Raw genomic sequence first — 27,472 nt, forward strand, 5'->3', positions numbered from 1 at the left:
AGTAATTACCTATCATAAAATAAATCTAAATTTGATGAAATAACCTATTTTTAATAACTAATTGCAATTATTCATTATTTATTTTTTTTTGTCCACAATTATATAATTTTTAACAAAATGACAGCTGTCACCTTATGTCAAAACGAGTTTATGATAAATTATTCTCTGGAGACTTCAACCAACCTGTCAAATTCGTCACAAAAAACTATCAGGATTTCAAATTTCTAAAAAAGTATTAAAAAATATAACTTATTACATACATACAAAAGGTAATAAAAGTAGATTTACTTTCAAATTTAATTTATATACTTATGAAAAATACTGTCAATTTAATTGATAGTTAACGATAATTTTAATCGAAAGTACATTTCAAATAAAAAACATATATGAAAACTATTAGAAAATCGTTAGTTAAATAAATCTTAATCAGAATATAGAAAACGATACAATTCGTTGCGACAATTTAGTGCAGCATGCTACTTTTATCTGCGTTACGCAATCGAATCTCGTACTTCAGGTAGGTCTTGATTTATGCGGCGCCATAGAAAGAGGTCCTCCTTCAGTCCACAGCCTTTTAAATAGTTACGCACTCAATATATAAATATATACAGTTTATTTTTATTATTTATTAATTTTTTACTTCCTTCACTTTCCATGAGCGTGCTTTCATTTTTAAATAATATTGTTCGCTCTGCACTTGCAAATGTATAATAATATTGCATTCTAAAACTAAATGTATTTACATTTGAAATAAGCATACGTTCGTTCATTTCAATGTTACAAATCTGAATAATTGTTATTTCAATCTGTAATATGGAAATATTATTATTATTACTATATACGTGACCTAACTGAACTAAAGAGTGGCCAGGTCAAGGATTGCACCATATTCTTTGATCTCGGATGGACAAACACAGTATCTCGTGTGTGTTTCGATCTACATTTGCAGTTCTCAGCCGGAAACGGAATGCATCAGTTATTTATAAACAACAATTATTCTTGTTTTAGTTTTTCTTTCTATATTGTGATTTTATAGCTAAAATTGAAATAATAATTATAATATTTTCTCATTTATTTATTCTTAGTACTCATTTCAATTTACTTCTTTAGATTCCCATTGTGCTTTGTTACACATTAGATAGAATTTCCATTTTAATAAATGTATATTTTTTTAATGATTCTTTTTCAATTTATATTTCCTGTCCAATTTTTCTTATACTTTTGATAAATATAGAAGAGATAATTAAATAATTTTATTTATTTAAACATAACTAATTAAATGCTTTTATATACTAACAAATAGTACAAAATATATCATTATTTTAATTCATTTAATTTAATCCATTGCAGCCGAAGATTCTACTTTTATTGATACACACTAATGGCAATGGACAACTGTGCTTCTGGTACAACAAAATACAATTTTAGGAAACTAAATTCAATTACGTTGACAATAACATGTATACAGTCATCAGTAATATCTAAACTTTTGATACCATATCACAAACTTTAATTTCAACAACTGAGATTAAATTATTATTTCCGCAGTAGTTGCACTGATAACATCATACGCCTAAATGTGATACCAAAATAATGCAAGTATATAATAATATTAGATAATTTGGTGCTGGTTTGTGTTTAGGAAAATATATGTATAAACTAATTCAAGATTTCTTCAAAGTTAGGATATTTTGTCTCCACGCTTCTATTTATATAACTAAAATGCGGAACAATAAAAACAACCGAAAACGGATAAGTTTGTTCTATTATCAATTTAATTAATTCATTTAATTTTGATAACTTTATTAATATTTAAATTATAATAATTGAATACGTATTGAAATATTGACATTAATCTTATCACCAATTACATTAATTGATATTTATCAAAATTAATTATTATTAAAAAATGTTAATTTCAGACCCTTCTATGAGAAATAAAAGTTCTCATTTTTTTTATTTATTTACCCAAAAGCTGTAATTTTTTTGCTATATATGGTTGAAATGAGTAAAATATGTTTATATTTTTTTTTAATTAGAAACAAAATTAAAATGAAGGTAATTTGCTGTTGACAGTTATTAATTAGTTAATTATATTTATGTTATAAAATATTAATTTGTTAGTTGAACTCCATGTTAATAGAGTATCGATTTATTCTACTTATTATATGGAAATAACAATAAATAATGAACTAGCTTAAAAGCAAACATGATGGCATTTAGGAAGAAAATGAACAAATTTCAAAGAATTACTTGTCTTGGTATCACCTTGAGCACAACGCCCACCTCATCCATGGAAACCTTGTTGAACTTACCGCTACTACGTGCAGAGACGTGAGGAGAAGTAGTAAACGAGGCCTACAGGCTGAGAATAAACTGCTAAAAGAGATACAAGAAAAGTCACATAATTTGAAAGGCTCGTATAGTTTCTGTCAGTACTAGCTCCTGAATTAAAGTTAACAAACGAAGCTATTCATAACAATTTTCTGACCATAAGACGCACCAATTTTTACAAAATAATATTGTAAAACTATTCCAAATTAATAATAAAAATATTGAAAAGATCAAGATTTTAGTTAAATTTAAGGTATATTTTCAATTTAAATAAAAAAATATGCAACTTTTATTTTTTTTTTGTAAATGTTCATTTGTATCAAAAATAGATAAACTAGAGTTGTGTTGAAGCCAATTTTTTGAAGTGCATAACACCTTGGCACCATTCCAATATATGAAGACTTGACATTTTTTTTTTTAAATATATTAAAAATAGATTTTTTTACAAAACCCTGTTGTAATTTACCCTCATTTTGTGACCACAACAGAAAAAAAAATAATAATCTGGTATGATATATTACCATAGACATGGGTAAATCATAGGATAATTAGATAATATTGTGGGTAGTATTTTAGGAAGCTAAATCTTTTGTACAATTCACAGATTGCTATAAAGATTATACTTATGAGATTAGAGCTTAGTATGTGAAAAAATAAATACTATAGTTTCAGGATATTTTTTTTCCTTTTAGTCTTATACAAATTTGGTTTTCTTTTTAATTAATTAAATTATAAAGTAGATTAGAAATAAATTTTAAATGAATTAAAAAAAAAATAACTATGTCAGATGATTTAAAATTTGATTCCGCAATCGCCAATTCTTCTCGGTCATCTCTCCTCTCGATCGAAGATCAAGTTCGGGTATTTTCGCACTTCGCCAATTTTTCACAACTTTCGATTTACTTGTTAGTTTTGATGGATTTGTCGATCGACTATGTTAGTAAGATCATGGTGGATCACTTCTTATTCACCTACTGGATCAGTACGTGCGGTTTGTTGTTTATTTCTTCTTCTTTTTCTCTCCTCTTACAAGATATGCGATACGACGAAATGCGATAACCTGCTTGATGATTATGCGATTTTCATTCGTGCCTGAAATGTAATATTATTATCAACAATAAACAATTTCATGTTAACGGACACCCAGTTTCCGTGGAAAAGTCGGTATCCTCCCAATAAGTGGGCATGTGTTAAGCATGTCGCAAATATTATGTGGGATTCGAGTCAAGAAAAAAAAACATGAGGTAGAGAAAGACAGAGAGCGAGAAAAAAAAAACGCAAGGAAACCAGTTGGTAAGAAACTCAACCTGTATCTGCGCGCTCTCGCATGGACACATGTATACCTACAGAAACACACTTAAATGCATCAGCAAAGTGAAGATCCGAAACAGTTTGTCGGATGATGAAGTCCGAGGAACTCCATAGTTAAATTTAATTGTTAAGCTTTTTGTTGTCCAAAGCCCCTAATTGATGCTGTTCGGATGCTTCAGGATGTAATAATCCTTTAATGAACAAATCGGTTTACAGATTTCGGCTGGGTAATTCGCAAAATAACGAAGCGGAATGGCTTTTAAAAAGTTTCGGTTATGTAAACACTCGACGAGTGGTGAAAACTAGGTGCATGTTCGCTGCGTACATGATATACCGAATGTTTGTTCCTAAATCACTGCATGGAAAGCAAGTGACTAGATAGAAAAAAAAAATAGTAGCCGACTCCTACTACTCTGCCTGTTAAGAAATTGGTATAGTCACGTGCAGATGTTCATCCTTGTCCAATAGAGAGTGTTGGAGAGAGAACTACGATCGGACGAGAGCCAATAGCGAGTCGGCAGACTTAAGTCAGGCTACGAACACAAGCCTCCTATCAGATTCAGATGCCATTCAAGCAATGAACCTTAGCGCGGCGCGCACACAGTCACAAGATATCGGCGTGTTTGTTTCTCTCCAACAACCTTAACCCAAGGTCGTTCGCGGTAACAGTTTCTCTTCTTCAGTTTTTCGCATTTGCAATGCTTTTTGTGCCATCGCCGGATTTCCGATCGGCCCTTTGATCCTGTGCCATCGCAGCGAGTCCAGGATGCGCGCCAACTGTGATTTCCACCAGATCCCTAACAGATTTCTTTCGTGATGGAAAGTTATGGCCATCCCCGCACGTCCTCCATTCTTAGGAAATCGCACTTGGTATGTATGCGTGTTTAACTATATACTCAGATTCTGGGCGCGCAACATCTGCAAATCCAGAAAGCAAAGCACATCTGGACGCCATTCAGCGAATTTTTTTCCGGTTGTTTTCTCTCACCCACGGATCTTCGAAGAACAACAATAACAAAGCTCCCATCCGTTTCCAAAACCTCAATCCTCCTCCGTAAATCATACTCGCTTCCCTCTATATAAAAAAAAGAAGAGGAGGAACAAGATGAATGTACACAAAAAACAACAACATTATGCACAGACGAATATGGGGCAATGTGGGTGTTAAGTGTTTAAGTATTTAGCTTAAACAAACTCCGTCTTCTGTGTCCATTTAAAGTGCCATAAAACGCGAAGATTGTGTGAAATTAACTCATTCATTAATGTCAGCCATAAATCAGTTTCGGGTAATGAAACTTTATTCCATTAGAACTCTCCCTGCGAACATTTTCGGGGATGCAACGTAGGCAACTACTCATCCATCCGGTCTTCATACATGAAGATAAAGCGCAAATAAAACGGTGATTCCAATTAGTCGAAGCCCTTAATTGCATCAAGCTTAAATATAAACCATAATGTGTTAAGAACCTAATGTTTGGGGTTTTGGATTTACGGGTTGTTTTGGAGGCTGGACAATAACCCGAAGAAGAACAAGAAGGTCTTATTGTTGTCGCGGCCGACCTTCAGGTCCGTCCGCCCTTTTTCTCATTTATTTGTAGTAGACTAAATGCTGGAGGGAAGCGGTGGAGAGGGGAACAAAGGCAAACTGGTTTTCTTCTCTTTAATATTACGACCGGGTCGCCCCGGGGACCTTTGGGTTTTTAGGCATATTAAAATATGTGGAGAGAAGATTATTATTCCCTATGCTCCTCACGTTCATCTTCCATCCTCTTCTCTTTCCATCAACAATACTATTTTATATCAACTAACGTCTGTTTGATGCGATTCGATGATGTAATTCCTCTTTGTGGAATGAACTAAGCTTACGCTCTAAAATGAAATTTTTGGGGCCATTTAAGAGCTGCTATTTTTAAAGAACTACTGTATATTTGCGGGTAACCATTTTTTTTTTTGTCTTTCTATTACTTTTATTTTTACCTGAGGGTGACGAATTGTGGAGGTGTCAGTTTCTGAATATCGTTTTCACGCTGCAAACAATCGAAGCACAAAAACGAAAAAGAAAACTGGATTCGGAATACATTTGGTTTTCATTGTTCTATAAGTTTAGAAAGTGTCACAGGCGTTGCCAGTGCACTGTCTTCGACGGAAGACTGATTTATTTACAAATATATTACAGTTTTACGCTTTAAATTTCAAGGATGTTTTACTGCAACTATAAAAAAGATGGTTGGCTCTCCGGCAACTACCTACTTTTTATTACGTTGGGTCAAGATCTTTTACTGCTGTTTACGTTCTCCAAATACATTTGAATGCCTTTTTTCTTTTGATTGAAACTAAATCTTGCACGACCATCAATCTTAATCCCATAATATTTATTTGTCCACATATATTTTAGTTTTTAGTTTAGAATAATTCGGTTTTGTATAGTCACGTCAGTTTACTAACGACAATTACGCGTTTGCAAATTGTAAATGTCAAAGGTTTCAAACTTTGCATATTATGTAATTCACTATATGCTAATTACATTTATCATTTTCTTTTTAAATGAGACAAGTACACATAACCATCATTTAACACGCTACTTTTACAACATTATTTCGCTCTAACACGATTATTCAAAACAATATAACACGATTATCGAAATTATTATTTAAATGATGATACAAGTACCTTTATAACACAGTTTCACATGATGCCACCCAAACTTTTTACAACACGGTACATGTTCAAATAACACGGTATTGTGAAGACGTAATTATATTATAATGTCAAAAGTTGAAAAAATACAAAATTATGGTGTGTGATCTAAGATGATTTTCTAAGAAATATACGAGACAAATCATATCTGCAATGAGTTTTCGTTTACGTAACCCGTAAATTATACATTGATTCTCTTAGTTCCACATATCCCGGATTCGCGCAACAGATTTTCTAAGAACTTAATAATATTAATTCAAATATAAGGCAATTATGTAAATAAATGATTATGTAATGGATTTTGCGAATAGCAACAAATACAAATTAAGGGTCTTAATTAACGTATGCAACTCGTTTCTAATCAACGTACATATCGTAAAACTTCATTACATTAATCTCTGCTTGTGACATCTCGTTTCACCGAATAATAATGGTCTTATTAAAAAGGCTATTCGAATATATTGATCGCATTTGACAACCTTTTTTTTCAAGCTTCAAAGAGTGTAAGAAACAATGCTTGTAAGTACAAAGCAATTGTATTTATTGAAGCATTAAATAGATATTGGCTGCATCAATTCAAGCAATTATACCGGATATTTTTAGCACGTCGTTGAAAATAAATAAACTAGTTCTCTCCGTCACATTTAAATGAAGGACAAATAAATAATAATAAATGTGATTTTCTCTTTATTGTCTGGATGGAACACGTGTTTGTCACGAAATGTTTATATAAACTTTCAGAAAACTACGTAAACAAATATTTGCTTCTTAAATATGATACATTGCTATCTTTATTGCCGTGTAATGTAACTCATATTTGTTATTATGCTCTTATCTGTGCTAAATTGGAACACTTCAACTATATTATATCAGTATAACAATTAACAAAAGTTTTCTTTGTTTCTTAACATTAATGTAAATGATTTTGTTTTTTGAATTTAATTAAATAACAAGTATAAAAATAAATCAATAAACCTGAAATTGATGATTTTGTGTAGCAAAAATTGAACGTTTTTTCTAAAAAAATATAAAATTGAACTATGGTAATAAAATTTTGTAAATCAAATTGTTAAATATTATATCAATTAGTCATAAATCAACATTAATCATATTGTATAGTTAAGAATTGCAGATATTAAATTTTTGTAATCAACATGATTCATTAACGTTTATTATTTACTTTGTAATTTTAAAACCATGTGAATATTGTCATTGCTTCTTCGGTTAAAACATTCAGATTTGTGTATAGTTTAGCTTTCAGACGTATTTACAGTTTAGCTGTCAAGTTGTTAAGTAGGTGACACATTGTGGTTAATTTCCTTTGAGAAAGTTTGAAAAAAACTTTATTTTTTTCAGGAACTATTTACAAATACTGTCACAAAGCTTGTACCTATCAATCTTTGAAGAATAGAACAATTTTAGTACAAAAACTCAAGAATTTCTTTCACTATGAAAGTTTTACAAAGTTTTTCCAAAAAAAAAAGACTCATTCTTAATACAAACGAGATGTCCTTGTGGGAGTTAATAACTTTTATATTGCATTGTTTATATTATTGCAGAGTTTATCTTATTCCGCATAAAAATCGCATTATTAATGAGTTTCTGGAATTATTTCATCGATAACTTCATTAAAACATTTTTCTTCTTTCATGGCTTCTGTTAATTATCATTTAATAAAACAAGCAATATTTTGTTTTTATTCATCTCTTAACGTAATCTTATATAAACATTTAATTATTGTGAATACAAACACGGAAAAATCTAAATAATTATACAAGAAACTGCAACTTTCTTTATCCAAATTTTAATTTAAAACGCGTATGTTTTCTGTAATTACTTGTCTTGTAAATCATTTTGCAATAAATTTAAATGTAAAAAAAAAATGTAAATTTGCTAAGTTTGTGAAAACAATGAAAATTTTTAATTAACAACATTAATCAGAATTTCTTCATTAAATTTTTTTTATTATTTTTTTTTAAATATATTCTCTCATTACATAACTATAAACTAATGAAGTTGTATAATTGATATTTAAGTTGAAGACTTAATATTTGTTAAAAGATTCAATTACTATAATATGGATATTTTAATGCACATCACATATTCACAGTGATGAAGATATACATATATTTTGTATGTAACTTTTATTTGTTCGTATTTTATTTATATGTTTGCATTTAGAAATAATTTCTTGCAGTCTATTTTCAATGTTGCACTTATATAATATTAGCAGATCCATATGTAAACCAAGACCTAGAAAATACATTTTTTTTTCCAATAAACGAAATAATTAAAAACAATGATAAAATAGGACAGAATAGAAAGAAATAATACAAAATATACAACAAACTGATATAATTTTAAGTTCTAAAATTGTTCGATTATGTGTGCTGGGAATATTGAGGTCTTCTTATCAATAAAAACAACTTTATCTATGAGCATCAACAAGTAAATAATCAATGCACAGATAATATTAGAAACATGTAGGTAAGATGAAATGCATGCTTTTCTTAAAAAAAAAAACTAATTTTGAAAAAGAAAACTAGTCATCTCTTGTTGCACTTAACTTAGTTGAGTCTCATTATTTAATTTATAAAAAGTATGATTTATATAAGCGTTTTATAATCGCGTAATGACAGCTGTAATCTTGTGTCAAACCGAAAAATTGGTGAAGTACTTTTAGCAAATAGGACGTTGTATAACTACAAACAAATATGTTGAATCGCGAGGTTAAAAGGTTGTGAAATGCTGATGTATTTGTTTTATTAGTAATATATATATTACTTTTTCATTTATAATATATAAATTTGTCAATAAAAATTGAAAAATTACCACCAGTCATGTCGTTGCTTAACTTTTGTAGAATAGTAAATTTTACTTGAAATTGTAACTGGAAATTGTAATTATTAATTGTTAATGCACAGATGGTGTTATGCAATTCATCAAGTGCTTACGTTAACTGAGATAACCATATCAACAAGTTCTCGAATAGGAGGTTTTTCATTACTGCTGTCCCCTCGTCATTTTTAACTTTCTTAAAGAATCAAGCATAAATTATTCTATAATATATATAATGTTCTTTGGGTATTTTCTGATATTAACTAATTTTTATTATTTATTTAGGACTAAAATCTAATTGCTTCTTCAAATTTTGAACAATTCATTGTATGGACTTAACATACAGAAACTAATAATTGTTTAAAATTACAAATGATAAAGGCAAGAGTATTGTTGTTTTTGATTCTTCTGTTGATGCAGGTGTTTGGTATACTTAATGTTTGTCGTTTCCTGATTTACCGTTATGCTTCGTACATACTCAACGAGCTTGTGATCGTATCGCTACTATCACAACAATAAACCGCGTTGGCAAACAGCCTTGACTAATTGGCTCTGATTGGGACCGAAGTTAAATAAGAAATACTCAGAACACTCCTAACAATACTAGATACAATTTGGAGCCGGACGACTAAGAAATTGGTAGTCAAGGCAGAATGACAAACGTGCTATGCATTATTGGACAATTTATGTACGTATCTATGGAATGCAATATGTAACAGCCGTTTGGAATAATTCGCGTGACGTACATGCATTAAAATATCAATACATTTTCATACAATGCTATTTTCTAATATTTGCAATTTCGCAAGGATTATACAATTAAACTGTGACTCATCTTCTCTTTGCCATACTCCTCCAGCAATTCTTTAGCGGAAGCGTTTTGTACATTGCTGTTGCTTATTTAATTATTTTATTTTTCACTTTGTCCTTGTTTATATGTTGTTGATGCGAATGTATTTTAATCCTTCTCTTCTGTTGCAGATCGTATGATAACATCTGTAATGGACAAGGTCTTCATCGCCTTTTGCGCCTGCTTCACGTTGGGCGCGTCTACCGGATCGCATCCAAAGAGCGACTTCAGGCACATCTCTTATCAAGGTGAGACCATCGCGAGGAACTGGAGTACGCGTGCAAATAACAAGTGGGACGCGCGTGGAAAGTATTAGAGTCATCGTGCCACCGATTATGTGGGAAAATTGGATGAGATGGATGGATGCAACGGTGCTTCCCTCGACAACATTCATCAGATGATGATGAACTTATCGCATCCACCCGAACAAATATTAGCTCAATTCTTCTGTAAACAGACACGAGGATACCACGACTCCTCGGCGACGATAAAAACCGCGATGGCTATAGAATGCAGGTTGACGATACACTAACGACTCGCATTTGTCGAAATCCATTAAAACACTTCCAATGAATATCGCCTATAGACCGGTTAATTGCTATACCAGAAGTCGCGCGACTTCTCATTGTCACCCCTATTTGATAAGTGGAAGTAGTAAAGACTGGTGCCAGCTTTTAATACACTTCTGGATCTTTTAGACTTAAAGCTCAAACATTAGATTAATTTATTTAAAAAAAAACAAATTAACACGTCAGTTTTCAACTACAAGATTACTCAAACTTGATAAATTGTCATTGGACACCAACTAAAAGATTTCTATTAGGTCTAAATTGATGTATTAACTGATGTAATTGTCCAGTACATTTATACTAACGTACATAACTTACGAAATTTTGTATATGTAAGTTGCACGTTAACTCGCATTTGTCGAAATCCATTAAGTCACTTGAGATTTATCCGATGCATTTTGTGCGGTTAATTTATACACCAAAAGTCGCACGGCTTCTCATATCATCTCTTCTCATTGTCGGCTTTGTTTGATAAGCGGAAGTCAGAAAATTGAGCGGCAGTTTCCAATGCTACTCTTGAATTTTTAGAGCTATAACTCAAACATCTGATTAGATAACGTCTAAGAACGTTTAGCTCATATTTTTTTCTTTATTTCCTTTGCAGATCTCCAGCTTTCAGTCGACGCGTTTGCCCAAGATGGCATTACCACTTACTCGCAGTTGTTATTCGACGTCGCTCGCAATCAAGTTCTAGTCGGTGCAAGGTAACGATTATTTCTCATTTTCTCCTTCTCTTTAGATATAGGTCATAAATACTGCCTTCATGTCAATGACCAAAGATATTTTGCTATATATTTTGTATTTAGATAAATCATGTTCTATATACTCTATTTATCTACTTCAAACATGTCAAATGATCAACAAACTTTGCACATTCTAGTGCATATTTACAGATGAAACCATTCTTGCATATATTAAACCAAGTACATTATTCATGCAATTAGCACTACTTATTTAATTTTTATTTTGATGAATTTTCATTTTACTTTATTTTGAAAATAATTATTTACAAAAATTTAGGTTTGACCTCAAATCTTTAAATTTGACAAAAAAACATTTATTATAATTGATTAATTTTAATTCTTAAATATGCATAAAATGCAATAAATTTTGTAAATTTTTGAATATTTATAAAATATTTTTGTTTTAATATTTCATAATATTTTATCAATGTTATTCAATTGTCCAACCAAAAAATAAACCAGTATCAGAAAATTTCCGTTAAGAAATCATTACTGTGTAAATATTATTAGAGTACAATCTGTATTTTCACACAATATTTGATAATGTTATCATAAACAACATATTCAATGTCAAATCTATTCAATTCATCTTAACCAAATGTAAAATACTGCAATTGAAGTTAAACTAAACAGTAAATGACATATCATTCTAGTTTATCCAATTACAGTTTTATCGTTACTTTTTGTAATTATTTCTGAAAAAAAAAAATTAATTCCCAAATTAATAAATCTGAAAATAATAAATGTTTGAAATTGATAAAAAATACAGCATAATTTGTAATGAATACACTTATAAGTGGAGTTAAAAGAACAATAAAATTGGTCATTGACTTTAAAGTAAACTGGGAGTTTTATGAGTAGTAGAAGTTTTCGGTAAACATTGCGGTCCGGTGCTTGAAATCACTCAGTATATATTTTTATGAAGTACATTTTTAGATGTTGACATTTACGACCTAAAATCACGTATTAAAACTACCTCCAACGTTGGCAACGAATCACGTATAAATACGTGTCTTCATTTTCCGTTCGAATGCAGACACGTATTGGTATTAGCTAGTGAACTGGGACTTCACATTTGATTTTTGTTTGCTTTGCTACTTACTCTATTTAGAGTAGACATGTTAGTGCGTCCTTTTAATAACAACATAAGTGGACTGAATTCGTAGCGGTAAGAACGAGGGACTCAATTGGTAATTCATAATCACTATGAAGATCCGCTTTGAAAGCTCCTAAGTGCTCGAACTACCATTAAGGACTTGATTACTCGATGGGCTTTATACTGAATATCTTTTAAAACTAGTCAAATTACTAGTTCATAAACTAATATAATCGCAACCTATGATAACAACAACAATACTTATGAAGCTAAAATACAAAAGGACACAGTTCTGCTTATCAGTTGTCCTCTTTCGGTTTTATTATCTTTAAATGCGAAGGTCACTCACCTCTTAGCTTATAAAGCCGTTTAACTGAAGGAAATATTTCAAATATCTATATAAGCTCTCGTTAACCGTTAATACGAAGATGGAAGTAACTGACCTAAAAGATTAAGTAACTTTAATATACTTATAATACATTTCCAAACAAACGAGAAAAATCAATCTTAAATAATATTTATATAGTGTATATTCTTTAAAAAAATCGAGGAATTGCAAATACCACCATCACAAGCTATGGATGTTAAACAAATGTACAGATCCTTATTTAAAACTATGTAATCGTGAACTCTATTTACCAAATATAGGCTTGTATTGTAACAACCTCAATTTTCTATAAAGGTTGCTTTACCTGCTCCAATTGTGCAATTAATTCAAAGCTAACATTTAAAACATTCTAATGTAGTCTTAAAATTTTTATCTCAATTCCACTCCACTTGATTAGGTTTAACATATTTTATTTGTAGATTGAATTTTAGTAAGCATCTTCAATATAGGTATCGTAGGTTACATGTTTTTAGTTACAAACTCAAACAGAATCTAATCCCTAAAACTTATCCTAATATCTTTTACTACAATTTTCTTTTACAAAAAATTTTGAAATATACTTAGTGTGCAGTAAGAGTCAGAAAAGTAGTTCTAAGACGTGATATTGGTAGAAAAGGTATAATTTTATAATTGATGATCAATTAATAAGTCATAATAGGTGATTTTGTAGTAGAAATATATATAAGTTGGAAATTGTTAGTTCCGTTACTTTATTAAGTAAAGGAAACAAGTGATTTAAGTCGACGATAAGTATCCGGATCGGAATGCGTTAACAAAAGTAATATCTATATAGCTAATTAGTACTTTCTCGTTCGGTTGTTCGCTTTCTAGAGATGCATTGTTTCGATTGTCTCTGCCACATTTACATTTGTTGGAGAATGCGACGTGGCCGTCGACGGAGAAGAAGACGGCGATGTGCCTGAACAAAGGACAGTCCGAGGATAACTGCCACAACTACATAAAGGTCCTGCTCACGAACGGCAAAAGGATCTTGGCCTGCGGCACCGAATCCTTTTCGCCGTCGTGCACTTGGCGAGAGGTAATTAACCATAACCATAACTGAATCCTTGTCCTCTTTGCTCGAAATGCACCGGTGTATATATTTATTACCTTTATTGGAATTGCAACTTGTTGCTTTTTTTTTAAATCATTTGATTTTATTTTTATTTAAACGTAATTAGTGCACCTGAAAGGACACTTATTACATCGTTCTGTTACGTTTGCGGAGACTCGATCCGTTTTTGTCCAGATGATATTCCCCACCTTTGAACAGATGTCTCTTGAACCACCCATATGCATATTTTCCACTTACATTCTCCTTTGCTCTCTTTCATACAACATCCACTCCTTCTCTCCCACATCTGAACCTTGGAGCGAGTTACAAACATACAATACTTGCTGAAGCAATCAAACCGAAATCTTCATTTTTTTAAATATCTATTACCACACCACCCATATTGGAATTAGAATTTTTTATATAATTGAAATAAATCGATAATTTAATCGTTATATCTTTTAGAATATTACTTACGGATATTTCAGTAATTTGATAGATCAATATCGGTTTCGAACCGGTCATACTCATCTTTTCCACGTTCACATTACTTACATAAGCATTTGCACTGTGTTTTGCCGCTGCCACACCTCATCGTGTTAAGTTTCAAGCTTCCTTACACATGCATATGTTTTTTTACTTCCTTATTTTGCGGCTCGACCAAAAACTCGGAACTTCTTTTTTTTTAATATAACTGCTTGTTATATGCATTGACTACTTTCTAATTACATTTTCTTCCCACAAACCTGCGGAGTTCGCAGCATAACTGTGCTTAATTATTTGCTTCCATAGTATTAATTGGATCCTTTAAGCCTTTAAATTTTATTTCATAGAATCGCAAATATTAAAAAAAAAATAACTGGAGAAATTGAAAAAATCCTATTTCGTGGACAAATAAATAAGAATTATTCTACGCGTTAATCTAATCAATTTTTTTCCACTCATAATCTTATCCTTGAAATTATATAATTGATTTGTTTACACTTACCTCTTCTATTTATCGTTATACATAATTCCTATAAATCTAATTTTAAATTCTCTTAAATTTATAATTAAAGTCAATAAGGGTTAAAATATGTACCTTTTCATTTACCTATGACAAACATCAGTACCATTTAGATCCTTCCATTTTTTTAGATAGAAAATATTACGGCAGTCGTTGAAACAGTTGATGGAATAGCAAGAAGTCCATACAATCCTTTATCCAATATAACAGCGTTATTAACAGAAGACGGGGAATACTATTTCGGAGGACCCACGGACTTTTCCGGTTCCGATTTCGCTATTTACAGGAGTATTGGAGGACCTGCAATGAGGACGCAACAGTACAACAGCCTTTGGATAAACGAACCGCATTTTGTTGGGTCCTTTGAAACAGACAAATTCGTTTATTTCATATTTAGAGAGGCTGCAGTAGAATACATCAATTGTGGAAAGGTATTGTTTTAAACAAATTATAGTTTAATAGTTTTAGTATCATCATTTAAGTTATTTAGGCTAAACCTGATTTTGTGTTCTTACAAACATATAAAGTAAACATATTACTTAACTCTTCAATTTTGGAACAATATTATTTATTTTTTGGGTAATTAAATTATATATGCATGCAATTACATAATTAAGTTGTTTCTCGTTTTATCTTAAAAGTGCAATTTAAATTGTAAAACTATAAAATGCAAACAGATTTAATTCAATTATGGAGCAGATGGTTTGTAGTACAGTTTACTTATGAAGTTGATCTCTAGATTGTAGACAGATATGTTGGATATTACCATAAAACACAATGTAAAACCGGTTGTTAACCTTAACTCCTCGACTGAGTATAGAATGAAAATATTAGAGACGATAGTTCTTTCTAGCAAGTTTCAATAGAAATAACCTAGAGTTCAATTTAAAGAAAAGATATACAATAGTACGTTAATGCAATAAATATCGAAATAGTTATGCAATTATAATATTGGAGATCCTTGATTAATTTTCCAATAAGTTAAATTTAATAAACGCTGAATATAATTCTGATTTAACATAACTGTATCACTTTTTGTTGACGGAAATGTAGTAAGCATTATATAAGTTCAATGTAAAACCTATAAGGTTATAATTAAAGTACTAATGATTTCATTATTTAATAATAATATTTCAAAGGAAAGCCGTATTTTTATTGCAAAGAAAAGTATGAAATTGTGTTTTAATAAATAATGTCGTATAATTTAGTTAGTGGTATGGATTTGCTAAGAAATAATTTTTCAGATTGTATATTCGAGGATTGCCAGAGTTTGCAAGAATGATGCTGGTGGTCAAGTGATGCTCAAGGATAATTGGACGACTTTCATTAAAGCCCGACTGAATTGTTCGATAACCGGCGATTATCCTTTCTATTTTGACGAGATCCAGAGTACGGCTTACATTCCCGGAGAGAACATCCTGTACGCAACGTTCACGACGCCAGTGAACAGCATCGCGGGATCGGCTATTTGCGCCTTCAACTTGACGGCCATTAATAAAGCCTTCTCGGGACCATTCAAATACCAAGAACATGTTGGTAGTTCTTGGAACAAGCACTACTCCAAGAACCACGAACACTTCGAATGTAAAGCTCAGCCGCGTAACAAGAACATCATAGAGAGCTCGAAGTACCAGTTGATGGACTCGGCTGTTGAGGCTGTTACTCTCAGGCCTCTATACGATGCCCAGCTGGAGCGGTTCACGCATATAACCGTGGACGTCCTGGCGACGAAGCAGCACACCTCGATCCACGTGATCTACGTTGCAACGCAAGAAGGGCTCATTAAGAAGCTAACGGTGATGCCGCGCACACGGGCTACCTGTCTCGTGGAAGTTTGGAATCCTGTACCGGATGCTAGCGTGCCCATATTGGGTATGCAGTATCTTAAGGAGACAAATTCCGTGTACGTCGGCACACAAGATCGGCTTATGCGGATACCAGCTCACCATTGTGGTCGGCACGTCTCCAAACGGAGCTGCCAGAATGCAATGGATCCATACTGCGGATGGCATAAGCTCAAAGACGCGTGTACCGTCGCTCCATACTCTGATCCTTCGGAAGACTATTGGGAGCAATTGGCAATGACCTGCCCTCAGTTAGATGCCCCCGTCGATGGAGGTACACCGTTACCATACACATGAATATGACGCCCTTATTAATTGCTTTTCTTGTATGTTTATTCCGCAGGTTGGAGCAGCTGGTCTGAGTGGTTTCCGTGCGCCCATCGCGCGACCTCGGATCCAGATTCGAACGACAAGTGCCTCTGCCAGATCAGGCACTGCAACAACCCGTCGGCCCGGAACGGCGGAAAAAGTTGTATGGGTGATTCAGTGTCAGTGACTAATTGCACGGTGCATGGCGGTTGGACAGCGTGGTCTGCATGGTCGGAATGCTCCGCCACGTGCGGATTAGCTGTGAAAACGAGAACAAGGACCTGTACGAATCCCGCCCCCGTCCACAGGGGCCGGGTTTGTGTTGGACAAGACCATTCGGAGGTGCTGTGCACCGGGAATCCACCCTGTCCGGTGGCGACACCCACGCCACAAGATGGTGGCTGGAGCAACTGGGAACCGTGGTCGGGTTGCTCGTCGTGCGGGGGCGGCTTCCGTAAGCGCGCCAGGCGTTGCAATAATCCGCCGCCTCTATCCGGCGGCTTGGTCTGCGTCGGCACGAACGTCGAGTACGAAACCTGTTATACGCCCTGCGCCGAACAGAAGAAGGTCAACTTCTTCATCCAGAACTACACGAACGCAAATAACGAGTTCGTCCAGATCAAGTACAAGTACGTCTGCCGCGCCCCCGTCCAGAACTCTTCACTCATAAAGTTCACGCAGGAGAGGGTTTGCAAGAGCAGGCATTGCGACGAGGAAACAGCACGGTGGGGACCGTGGTCAGAATGGAACACCTGCAGCGTCACCTGCGGCATCGGCTTCCAGTTCAAGGAACGTATTTGCGAAGGTCGAGGCGAATGCGTGGGTCAGACCAGCCAAAAACGGCACTGCGAAATGCCACCCTGCAACTGTAAGGATAATACATTTATTTTAATTTCTATTATTTCATTTATTCCCTCTAGCACACTGACCTGTGAGTCATAAAACAAACTAGTTTATGTGATAACCATTTCAATTTAATTCAATCATAACTAATCTTTACATAATTATTATAATAATGAATTAGTAGTGCAGATTTCAAAGATTCTTAAAAATATTATATATTAAATTGATTTAATTTCGTCTTCTGGAAATATCACTTGAGATTCTAATGAATAATATACATTTTCAGCAATATTCGGATGGGAAGAATGGACGAATTGGTCGGATTGCGATGAGAACAGCAAGCAATACCGCACGAGAAGATGCAGGAATATCACAACGGATTCCACGACTTGTCAAGGGTCCAGCAAAGAAACCCGCATGTGTTCCGAAGAAGAAATGAACAATGGTAATTAAAGTCCAACAACAAAGTGTTAGTTACATAAACGAGCCTCTTCCGCTTTTCAGAAATTAACATCGGCTCCTTGAACACAGCCAGTTTGTCTGCACCAATTGTGGAATATGTGGTTTGCGTGATCTTGGGTATTTTGTTCGGCTTGTTAGTGTCGTTTCTCTGCTACCATTACTTCATCAAGAGAAGGAAACCTCAATTACCCAGCTCACCTCATTATATGACTGCAAAGTCAAACCAATACACATCCGTCCCCCTACGAGACAAACCCCCCAAGCGCCAGGGTGCATCATCGTCGAATATTTTGAATGTAACAGCGAACAACGGAACGATGAAATCGCTGAAATTCGACTACGACACAATCAAAAGAAACAGTAATAGTTTGAACAATGGTTTATTTGACGATAAGTTTTACGAATAAGACTGACACGGCATAAGTTTTTCAGCCAGTTTCTTTTTGTAACATATAAAGCCTCCTAAACGCCTACGTAATAAACATACAAAAAAACAACAAAGCCTTATCCCCCCCCACATCCTTATATAATAATATACTGTACCTGCTACACTATAAATTTTTATTAATTCCATTAATTTATATTTAAATATTAACAAAAATATTTATTTCTGACTCATATTGAGTTATATTTGCATTTTTTAAAATATATTTTAATATAATATCTTTTGTGAACTATATGTTTTTTTCCCCCTACATTTCTAATACTATGCCACTGTTGTGGTTCATATAATATCTAACATTGAAATTATTATAGTGACTAGAATTAAGACTGAAACAGAGTGAGGGATGTGCAAACATTTATATTTACTTTTTCTTGACTTTGGGTGTAGTTTGGAACACACTGGATGCAGACATCAAGTTCTCGATGTACTGACCCAGAACCATGTTCTCAGACTTCAATCTGAGGTTTTCCTCCTTCACATGGTCAAGTCTTTGTGATAGATCATCCAAGGTGTTCTGCAGCTCCAGAACTTGAGTTATGAATCTAGCTTTCTCTTCCAGCTCATCAATAGCACTGTCCAGCTCCAAGCCTTGGTCATGTCTTGGGCTTGCAGCACTGTCATTAGTAAATGATGACTGTATTGATTCCATGCTTTGACCATGATTCAAGCCAGACTCATTGGATTCTTCTGGGTCATCATCATATATAATCACTGTAAAATGATACTCTTAGAAACTAACTGGACATACTATAATGTTCTACCTTGAGGATCATCATCAGCTAATGGAATGTCGTCGTCAGTTTTATCTGCCATCATTCAAGTTCTGCTATAAATCTAATTCTATAATGCACTTTATCTTTCACTGGACTTTATGAATTGTCGGCAGTAACGATTTATTTAGTTGACAGCAGGGGGACCAGGTTATATGAAAAATTCTGTTCTATGACCACGATGGCGCCACAAGTACAAGCGTCAAATAATTAAAATTTTAAAAAATTGAATAATTAGCGTATAGTGAAGATACTTTGTTTGATATTCATTTAAACAATTTGTTGATAATCATCGCATGGTAAATACTATAAATTTAAATAATTTAAATTTGAAAGTTGTCTAATCTTTGCTTCCACAGCATTCCACACAGTAGAATTTGAATCATTGACTAGAATATAATTGTTAATTTCACCTCTTTTTTTTTTCAAAAATATAAGCTGTTTCAAACTGATTGAACATTGATACAAGTATCATCTCAGATTCATAAGTTGAGTCTACAAGACTACATAATTTGCACATCTGCTGAATTCTAATATTTTAATATAAAATGTTGATGGTTGAAGGAACAACAATAACTAGAAAGCTCAATTATCACTCATAGTAAAGTAATACAAAATGATTTCGTAGGTTATTCTGTATATACAAATATATACCTAATATTCATATAAAAACAAGAACACAGAAAATAATTATTTCCATTTTATACTAATTATATGTGAGGTACTTCCATTGTTTTTGTTTGTCAGATTACTCTAAGCTTTTTTCAATTTGTTATTTAACCATTGTACTGAAGCGCATTAAGTTGGTGGCCAGTTGATGGTAACGTTACTATGGTAACCAATACAATCAAAATAAGTTAGATAACATAATTAAAATAATAATGCAGACCTCCTTCCAACATGTTCATTAGTATGATTTAAGCTATAATAAAAGTGAAGGAAAAAAAACTGCATTTCTTTGTTAACAGACAAATGTTTTATTAATTTGTTAGTAATAGATTAGCTCATATTTCATTGTTAACAAAATATTTATAATTTTCAATCTTTAAGAGTGGTCTTATTCACAATCTGCCAACAAGGCTAGAAACATTAATATACAAATTATAATAGTGTGAATGTTTGGATCTGATCCAAGCATGTAAATCCAAAGAAGCTTTCATAGACATTGTAAGTAGTAATATTTCAAGTTTTTAACAAACTAAATTCGAGAATAAAAGAGACTAGATTTCAATCAAAGCATTCCTTCTTCAATGTGCTGTAACATATCCAATTTCAATGGGACCTAAGCAGTTCATCATCTATTTTTTCTTCACTTTGGGAGTTGATGAGAATACACTAGATGCAGACATAAGGTTTTCAATGTATTGTCCCAACACCTGATTTTCAGATCTTAATTTCAAATTCTCTTCCTTAACATTGTCTACCCTTTGAGAGAGATCATCTAAGGTGTTCTGTAGCTCTAGGACTTGAGAAATCAAACGAGCCTTCTCCTCTTGCTCATCTGGGTTACAATCTGGCTCCAGGCTATGATGCTGAGGACTGGAACTGCCATTTGTGAATGATGACTGTATAGAATCCATACTTTGTCCATGCATCATACTGGAATATGTTGAAGCAACTTCAACATCATCAGATATGATCACTGTAAAAAGAGTATGATATAGTTAACTGCGACGGATTATCGATTGCAAATTAGCTTACCTTGCGGATCATCGTCAGCTAATGGAATGTCATCTTGCAATTTACTTGCCATGTTAACAACTATTCGAAGTGGCCGATATTTAAAGGGCTGAAAATCAACTGAATGCAACTGAAACTATTCGCAAATACAGTAAAAGTCTGAAAAACTGAAACGCCCTGAATGAGCGATCATGTTTACAGTAGTACCAACAAACGGACGTAAACAACTTTCTAATAGTTGGTCACTGCAAAAAGGACTTTTGTAAACAAATTCAAAATAGTAACACTACTGATTTTAATATGTTAATTTTAATGAAATGCGTTTATATGATACTTTATATTGTTGATTAAATATTAAATATTTTTTTAGAAGATTACGCTGATGCCAATACCTGTTTTAAACTATGTTTATAATAATAATATAATCTTATTCTTTATATATAAATAACATGTTCTATGTTTCCTCAATAACATAATGCTTGTTATTATGTAATTGTTAATGGAATATTTCGGAGAATCGGTCACTTTTGGTCCCTCCTTAATGGCATGGCAACGTGTGCTTCGGTGCGTTCAGATGTAAATGGTTTTTCCAACAGTGAACTTTCGGAACGTTTCTGTGAGAAGAAGATGACCAACAATCCGAGAAGAAAGTTGATCTGTAAACAAAGGGCATGTAGAAACACGAAAACACGGGCTCATCTCAACGCTTATCTTATCTTTCCAGATTGCTCATTGATGTTCATAACATCATCAAGTGAATGCATTCCGCTATTTACATAATAATCAGGAAATCATTAATATTAATATCCATGTGCAACTGGGACCTTCTGTTTTGTTAACTATAATTGTGCTGCTAACGTATCACTCCCTGTGCCAGCGATGGAAGGTTTCGACGCAATATACTATGAAGATGAGGAGGAGATCTCTGAAGAAGTTGAGCCCACTGATGTTACCCTAGTGCCAGATCCAGTTGTTATACGTGGAGCAGGCAATATGACTGTGTAAGTTCAGGACATATTTTATGTGATTTAGATGTTCAATGTGGTTCTGCTTAGGTTTGGTCTTAGCAACAGATTTAGCCCTGAGTTCCCGAGTGGATTAGTTTCAAGGGTGGCGCCAGAGGAATTTAAGGAAACTGTGTTAAGAATTAATAGTGTGCTAAAGAAAACGCTACCAGTCAATGTGAAATGGCTATTTTGTGGATGCTTGTGCTGTTGCTGCACATTCGGTTGCTCACTCTGGCCTGTTATTTGTCTCAGCAAAAGGGTATGATATTTATTTCTTAATACACTTAATTATATTTATTAATCAACTTGCTCTTTTTTTAGACACAACATTCATTAAACAAATTATTAGAATGGGAAAACAGCTATTTATACCATAAGCTTGGACTGCACTGGAGACTATCTAAGCAACAGTGCGATTCATCTTCAATGATGGAATATGTCATACTAATAGAATTCTTACCAAAAATACCAATCTACAGACCAGATTAACAGTTCAATTTACACTTTTGGTTTTTTTGTACATATTCGCTATTTTTAGTTAGTAATGGCTTTTATGAAATTCTTATCTACACATCTTGATGTATATAAGGTAAATGTGATAACTAAAACTAATATATATATGAATCTATGTACATCTATATACATACGATATATCTATATATATTCTTCAGTTATGTGCTATAACTGGATTTTGTTGGCAACTATTTTCATTGAGTTAATTAAGTTTAGTTATATATAGGTAAAAAGTTATTCCATATATGTGCAATATATTTTGTAGTACAATTTATCAAATTCAGCTTGCATACAATATCAGAAGAAATTAATTAATTGTTTGTCCTCTGTAAATATTTGTTTGTTACGCGCAACCAAGATTTAATTGTTACCATATTTATTGAAACATATAGAGAAAAGTTAAAAAAAAACATATACATATATTAATTAACTTGTAATTTAAGTTTACTACAAAATATGTATCGTCTCTTATATTTTCTTTTTGCACTTCTTTTTTAATTTATTTTTACATTTATTATCGTATTATTTTCATTTTTTTTTTCAATTATCGTTAGTATTTGTAGGTGGGAGAGTTGTCGAAAATTTGGATTTCTTTTATTATTTCTAGGTGCAAATTCCATTTAATTAATTTAATTTTAGACCATTATAAAAAAATTAATTGTGTTAATCTGGATGATGAGAAAAAAAAATAATTAATTATAATAATAATTCAAGTAATAATAATAAATGTTCGATGGATGATCTCAGTGGAGTAATATTAATAAAACTTCCTTTAAATTTCAATGTGCGTACGTTTCTATTCCCGTGCTGTTATTTTGTTTGTTTTTCGAGTCTATTTATGGCCGTGACAATAAACAAGATTAACGTATATACGAAGTTTGTTAAAACAATTATACAAAAAAAAACTAATGTGCATGGAAAAATGTACTATCTTTCTTTACATAAATCATGTGATGATACTTGATAACATATAAGGATTAACTCATTGAATTTTTTTTTCCAGATACTTAGTGCAATTAGTCAGGTAATATTGATTACATATTGAAAACATCGTGTAGATGTTCACATGTTCTTAATTGGATTGATGACATATCGATGACGAATCGCTTCCAAAATAGATTTCTATGACTAATATTAATTGCTTTGTTTCAATATTAAGAACTTAAACAATCAATTTTAGTCACTTAGAGGAGATTTAACGTTTTAATTTATGCCGATTTAACGATTATTTTACACTTAAATATACATAGTTGTAAATACAGTGGAACCTCGCTTAACGAGTTTTATCCGTTCCAAAATTTCCGGATTTTTACTTGTATAGTGAAATACTCGTATAGTGAAACATTAAAAAATACACTAATATGTGTACACAAGCCGGGGCTTCTCTTCTCGTCGTCACTCGTTATGCGAAACATCGCTCGTTAAGCGAGTCATTTTGCTCGTTAAGAGAAATGTTCGTTAAGCGAGGTTCCACTGTACTTCACATTGATTCAAGTATTAATTCAATGTGATTATATAATTTCTTTTGTAATTATAAACAAGTTGAGTATACAATCTACTTTTGTTTTGATAATATAATTGCTTAGGTTTAATACTGAATAAACCCAGTTGACGTATTTTCATAAGATAGGTTAGGTTGATTTAGGTTAAAGCTCCAGTTACCAAATATACAGGACTTAATTTGTATTAAGAAGTAGTTTGAAAATAAGAAAAATTAGTCTATTAAAAAAATACAAATATTAGCTGGAGTTAATAAAAAAAATCGTAAGTTGAAAAATTAATTCCTACTAAATTAATAAAACTTTTGAATAGTTTGCATNTAAAAAAAAATCCAACACTTACCTTTATTGCATCTATTCGTAGTAGATTCAGTAAAATTAATTAAACTTTTATACAAATGTACAATTGAATTGAATGTACATTGATTGAACTATAAACAATTAATATCGAGGAAGGGTAAAAAAATATGAGGTCAATTCTAATTAAACTACTTTTTGTGGGTTCTATGCACTGCTGTGCCTAATGGATGAGACAGCTCTGAGGCTAGGGAAATGTAGAGTATAAGAATCAAGTGTATATTGTTTTGTTTTTAAACGAATGTATTTGTTAAGAGATTTATCAAAAATATTTTTGTTATTTGAGTATCCAATTGTTCATTGAAGGAAAAATATAAGAGCTAGATTAATAATTACAAAATGTACAGCCTTAATATATGTCCAGTATATCACAATTTGAATAAGCCCATTGCCTAAATCTATGATTAATAAATATTAAAATTAATTTATGGACAGATTAGTTTTAGGTATATTAGTGTGGTCAAATATTCGGCGGTACATTGTCCACAAAATTGGACGGGAATTGGCCAACCATGCCTTGCGATTCACCCATGAGCCAATCATCCGAAATCCTTTTAAGAATTTTAATTCGTTGACCCGGAATGAACTCTAAATCACCTTCGATCTGCGTACGGAATTCATAAAGAGCGGTCACATACTCATCCTCCAAAGGCACCTGTACGTCGACAAAGTTGGCCGGGAACATTCCCTCTCTATCGTCTACTCTACCATAGAGCCATTCATCATTTACCTTTCTCAATATGTAAACTATGTCGTTCGTCTGCAAATAGAAATGTGTTTAGACTGTGTGGTATGTATAGAATTTCAATGAGTACCTCAAAGGAGAGATCTTCGTTCTGTGTTGAAGTGTAGTTGAACAAGGCAATACCAAAAGGTGAGACAAATTCACTTATTTCCTTTGGTGGACTGGGTGGTGGAATGTTAGGCATTGGTGGTGATGAATTCAGTAAGGGAGAAACTCCCCTCGAGGAACTAGCTTCACTTGGTGATGAAGCCCTGCAACCTTTACTTCCTTGTGCTCTAATAATCGTTGGAATAACCTTAACTTGCGGCTGAGTCTGCTTCCCTTGCAAATTGTATGCAGGGAATGGAAATGGTGTATTGTTATTCCATGTATTTTGGTTAACTGGTTCATCGTAGCTTTTTTTACTTGAAGCTAGACTACTTGTGCTACTGCTGAAAGAACTGGATACACTCCCAGCAAAGGCATGGCTTTTATTCTTTGGTGAACTCGGTGGGCTCCATTCAATTAAAGATATTGTGTTATCTGTGTCCAGGGTCCAAGCAGATCTACTCTTCACTTTAGCCAAATCAGGTGGCGGAGGCCTTGGTGGAGCCTTCTTCTTTTCCTTTGTATTTTTACTGCAATATTGGACATGTTATTGACATCACTGTAATTGCTTTTGAAGTGTCACTTACATTTTGCTGTTGTTGTTTAAATTCTTCTGCCGAGCCTCCTCAATGCTTGGGGCTGGTCTAGAAGGAAACTTTATGGTACTCATTTACACCCAGTATTATTTACAGTGGTCTATTTAAAATAGCGTTATCACAGATTTTATGGCGCATATGAATTGTTGTTTCCACGAATCACACAATTACATCACGACCGACTAGTAGTATCATTGTGGAGAGAACTGATCGGAGTTTGCGTGCGCTAGAGAGAAACGAGTACAGGAAACTTGTTTATTATTTCAACCTTCATAAATTGCACATAGGTGACTCGGAGAAGGCACGGAGAGGCAGCAAACACGAAGCAAACAAACCAACAAAAATAATAACGTATATGTATATGCGAGAGGTACACTTACACACTCGCATAACTTAGGTATAATGAACTTGAGTTTTTTTTTTATATTCGCTTCCCTCTTCTCTTCTTCGTTTCCTGTACGCGTTTCTCTCCACGAAATTCACGCTCCGCGCCACGAATTTATATTATTATGATAGCACGAGCATACCGATAAACTAACGTGAGTTCCGAAGGGGACTCCAATGATAAATACGTTAAATAAATCTACATGTGTCTTTGGCACGTGTAGAAGACTCTCTACCTTCGCGGACTTTAACCTACTGCAACTTAGGGAGAAAGTTGGGGTGGCCAGGGGTAACAAACACCTGCGTTCACCGGAAAAAGAATAGTTTCGTAACGTTCTTTTTCACATTATGTTTAAATCCAAGGTTTTCCCTCCCATTTATTCCTAGTTTGTTTCCTGCATTCATTGATAAAGCGTTTTTAAAATTTCGTATACTCTGACCCAATATCTAAGAGACAAGTTTCCGTTTGCTCCACACATTATATCTATCATTATTATTTTTTTTTAAATAAGATAACTATTTATTCATTTACATTTTTGCTTTTGGAATATTTATGGAAAATAAAATTATTATTGATAACGAAATCATTCCGCAGCGGAAGATGAATTAGGTGTCACAACTGGTATAGTTTCACACAATTATTGTGTACTATTATTTTTATAAGAGGATTTCAATCAAACATGTGTTATTTTTTTTTATTATTGTCGCACACTGATGATTAATTATCGCTGCTGACGAGAGTCCTGTTATTGCGCTGGCTTCGAGTTGATTGAATGATTTCTTTAAAATAACGCTCACAAAAATACCAGTAGTTTTGTATTTGTTTTGGTGTTAGTAAGTCGAGTAGGTATGTAGTTTCGAATTCCTTAACGTTATCGCTCGAATGACATAGTCTCAAGTGTTTCATTATCTAATATCGTTTTGCAGTAGTGCTCGGCCAGCTGTACACGATGGATGATATCCTGCAGTCGGTGTTAGACTTGTTGAAGGAGGAGAAGATCGTTGGACCGGATGTGGCTGAGAGCAGAGTCTTGGATTTCAAGCA

General features: G+C 33.1%; 5 protein-coding genes across 5 annotated transcripts; 2 read left to right on the forward strand and 3 right to left on the reverse strand.

Annotated features, from left to right (window-relative positions):
* Positions 1 to 4,426: 4,426 nt before the first annotated feature.
* Positions 4,427 to 18,888, forward strand: LOC108557223 (semaphorin-5B). Its single transcript, XM_017913667.1, has 9 exons — positions 4,427 to 4,515; positions 10,162 to 10,278; positions 11,204 to 11,303; positions 13,658 to 13,865; positions 15,018 to 15,317; positions 16,131 to 17,004; positions 17,074 to 17,907; positions 18,169 to 18,327; positions 18,387 to 18,888. The coding sequence occupies exons 2-9, from the start codon at positions 10,167 to 10,169 to the stop codon at positions 18,749 to 18,751; spliced, it is 2,952 nt and encodes a 983-aa protein (XP_017769156.1). The 5' UTR covers positions 4,427 to 4,515; positions 10,162 to 10,166; the 3' UTR covers positions 18,752 to 18,888.
* Positions 18,889 to 18,965: 77 nt separating this feature from the next.
* On the reverse strand, positions 18,966 to 19,734 carry LOC108557222 (short coiled-coil protein homolog). The gene is made up of 2 exons (XM_017913666.1): positions 19,551 to 19,734; positions 18,966 to 19,500 (listed from the first exon to the last, which is right to left on the reverse strand). The coding sequence occupies exons 1-2, from the start codon at positions 19,603 to 19,605 to the stop codon at positions 19,151 to 19,153; spliced, it is 405 nt and encodes a 134-aa protein (XP_017769155.1). The 5' UTR covers positions 19,606 to 19,734; the 3' UTR covers positions 18,966 to 19,150.
* An 870-nt stretch (positions 19,735 to 20,604) lies between these two features.
* On the reverse strand, positions 20,605 to 21,466 carry LOC108557221 (short coiled-coil protein B-like). The gene is made up of 2 exons (XM_017913665.1): positions 21,261 to 21,466; positions 20,605 to 21,201 (listed from the first exon to the last, which is right to left on the reverse strand). Exons 1-2 carry the CDS (start codon positions 21,310 to 21,312, stop codon positions 20,858 to 20,860), a joined length of 396 nt encoding a protein of 131 aa, XP_017769154.1. The 5' UTR covers positions 21,313 to 21,466; the 3' UTR covers positions 20,605 to 20,857.
* Positions 21,467 to 21,781: 315 nt separating this feature from the next.
* LOC108557220 (cysteine-rich hydrophobic domain-containing protein 2) lies at positions 21,782 to 23,173 on the forward strand. The gene is made up of 4 exons (XM_017913664.1): positions 21,782 to 21,897; positions 21,964 to 22,240; positions 22,295 to 22,505; positions 22,568 to 23,173. The coding sequence occupies exons 2-4, from the start codon at positions 22,119 to 22,121 to the stop codon at positions 22,733 to 22,735; spliced, it is 501 nt and encodes a 166-aa protein (XP_017769153.1). The 5' UTR covers positions 21,782 to 21,897; positions 21,964 to 22,118; the 3' UTR covers positions 22,736 to 23,173.
* A 1,711-nt stretch (positions 23,174 to 24,884) lies between these two features.
* On the reverse strand, positions 24,885 to 26,577 carry LOC108557219 (SH3 domain-containing protein 19). Its single transcript, XM_017913663.1, has 3 exons — positions 26,035 to 26,577; positions 25,431 to 25,977; positions 24,885 to 25,375 (listed from the first exon to the last, which is right to left on the reverse strand). Exons 1-3 carry the CDS (start codon positions 26,115 to 26,117, stop codon positions 25,076 to 25,078), a joined length of 930 nt encoding a protein of 309 aa, XP_017769152.1. The 5' UTR covers positions 26,118 to 26,577; the 3' UTR covers positions 24,885 to 25,075.
* Between the last annotated feature and the right edge of the window lie 895 nt (positions 26,578 to 27,472).

This window comes from Nicrophorus vespilloides, unplaced genomic scaffold (assembly GCF_001412225.1).
Source record: "Nicrophorus vespilloides isolate i.1.1-1 unplaced genomic scaffold, Nicve_v1.0, whole genome shotgun sequence".
Classification (NCBI taxonomy): domain Eukaryota; kingdom Metazoa; phylum Arthropoda; class Insecta; order Coleoptera; family Silphidae; genus Nicrophorus; species Nicrophorus vespilloides.

Coding starts and splice junctions, on each gene's coding strand:
- LOC108557223 (XM_017913667.1), top strand. CDS start 10,167: ATGATAACATCTGTAATGGACAAGGTCTTCATCGCCTTTTGCGCCTGC. Junction 15,318..16,130: donor AATACATCAATTGTGGAAAG/GTATTGTTTTAA, acceptor ATAATTTTTCAG/ATTGTATATTCGAGGATTGC. Junction 18,328..18,386: donor CGAAGAAGAAATGAACAATG/GTAATTAAAGTC, acceptor TCCGCTTTTCAG/AAATTAACATCGGCTCCTTG.
- LOC108557222 (XM_017913666.1), bottom strand. CDS start 19,605: ATGATGGCAGATAAAACTGACGACGACATTCCATTAGCTGATGATGAT. Junction 19,501..19,550: donor AGCTGATGATGATCCTCAAG/GTAGAACATTAT, acceptor ATCATTTTACAG/TGATTATATATGATGATGAC.
- LOC108557221 (XM_017913665.1), bottom strand. CDS start 21,312: ATGGCAAGTAAATTGCAAGATGACATTCCATTAGCTGACGATGATCCG. Junction 21,202..21,260: donor AGCTGACGATGATCCGCAAG/GTAAGCTAATTT, acceptor CTCTTTTTACAG/TGATCATATCTGATGATGTT.
- LOC108557220 (XM_017913664.1), top strand. CDS start 22,119: ATGGAAGGTTTCGACGCAATATACTATGAAGATGAGGAGGAGATCTCT. Junction 22,241..22,294: donor GGAGCAGGCAATATGACTGT/GTAAGTTCAGGA, acceptor GGTTCTGCTTAG/GTTTGGTCTTAGCAACAGAT. Junction 22,506..22,567: donor TTATTTGTCTCAGCAAAAGG/GTATGATATTTA, acceptor CTCTTTTTTTAG/ACACAACATTCATTAAACAA.
- LOC108557219 (XM_017913663.1), bottom strand. CDS start 26,117: ATGAGTACCATAAAGTTTCCTTCTAGACCAGCCCCAAGCATTGAGGAG. Junction 25,978..26,034: donor TTAAACAACAACAGCAAAAT/GTAAGTGACACT, acceptor CCAATATTGCAG/TAAAAATACAAAGGAAAAGA. Junction 25,376..25,430: donor ACGAAGATCTCTCCTTTGAG/GTACTCATTGAA, acceptor TTCTATTTGCAG/ACGAACGACATAGTTTACAT.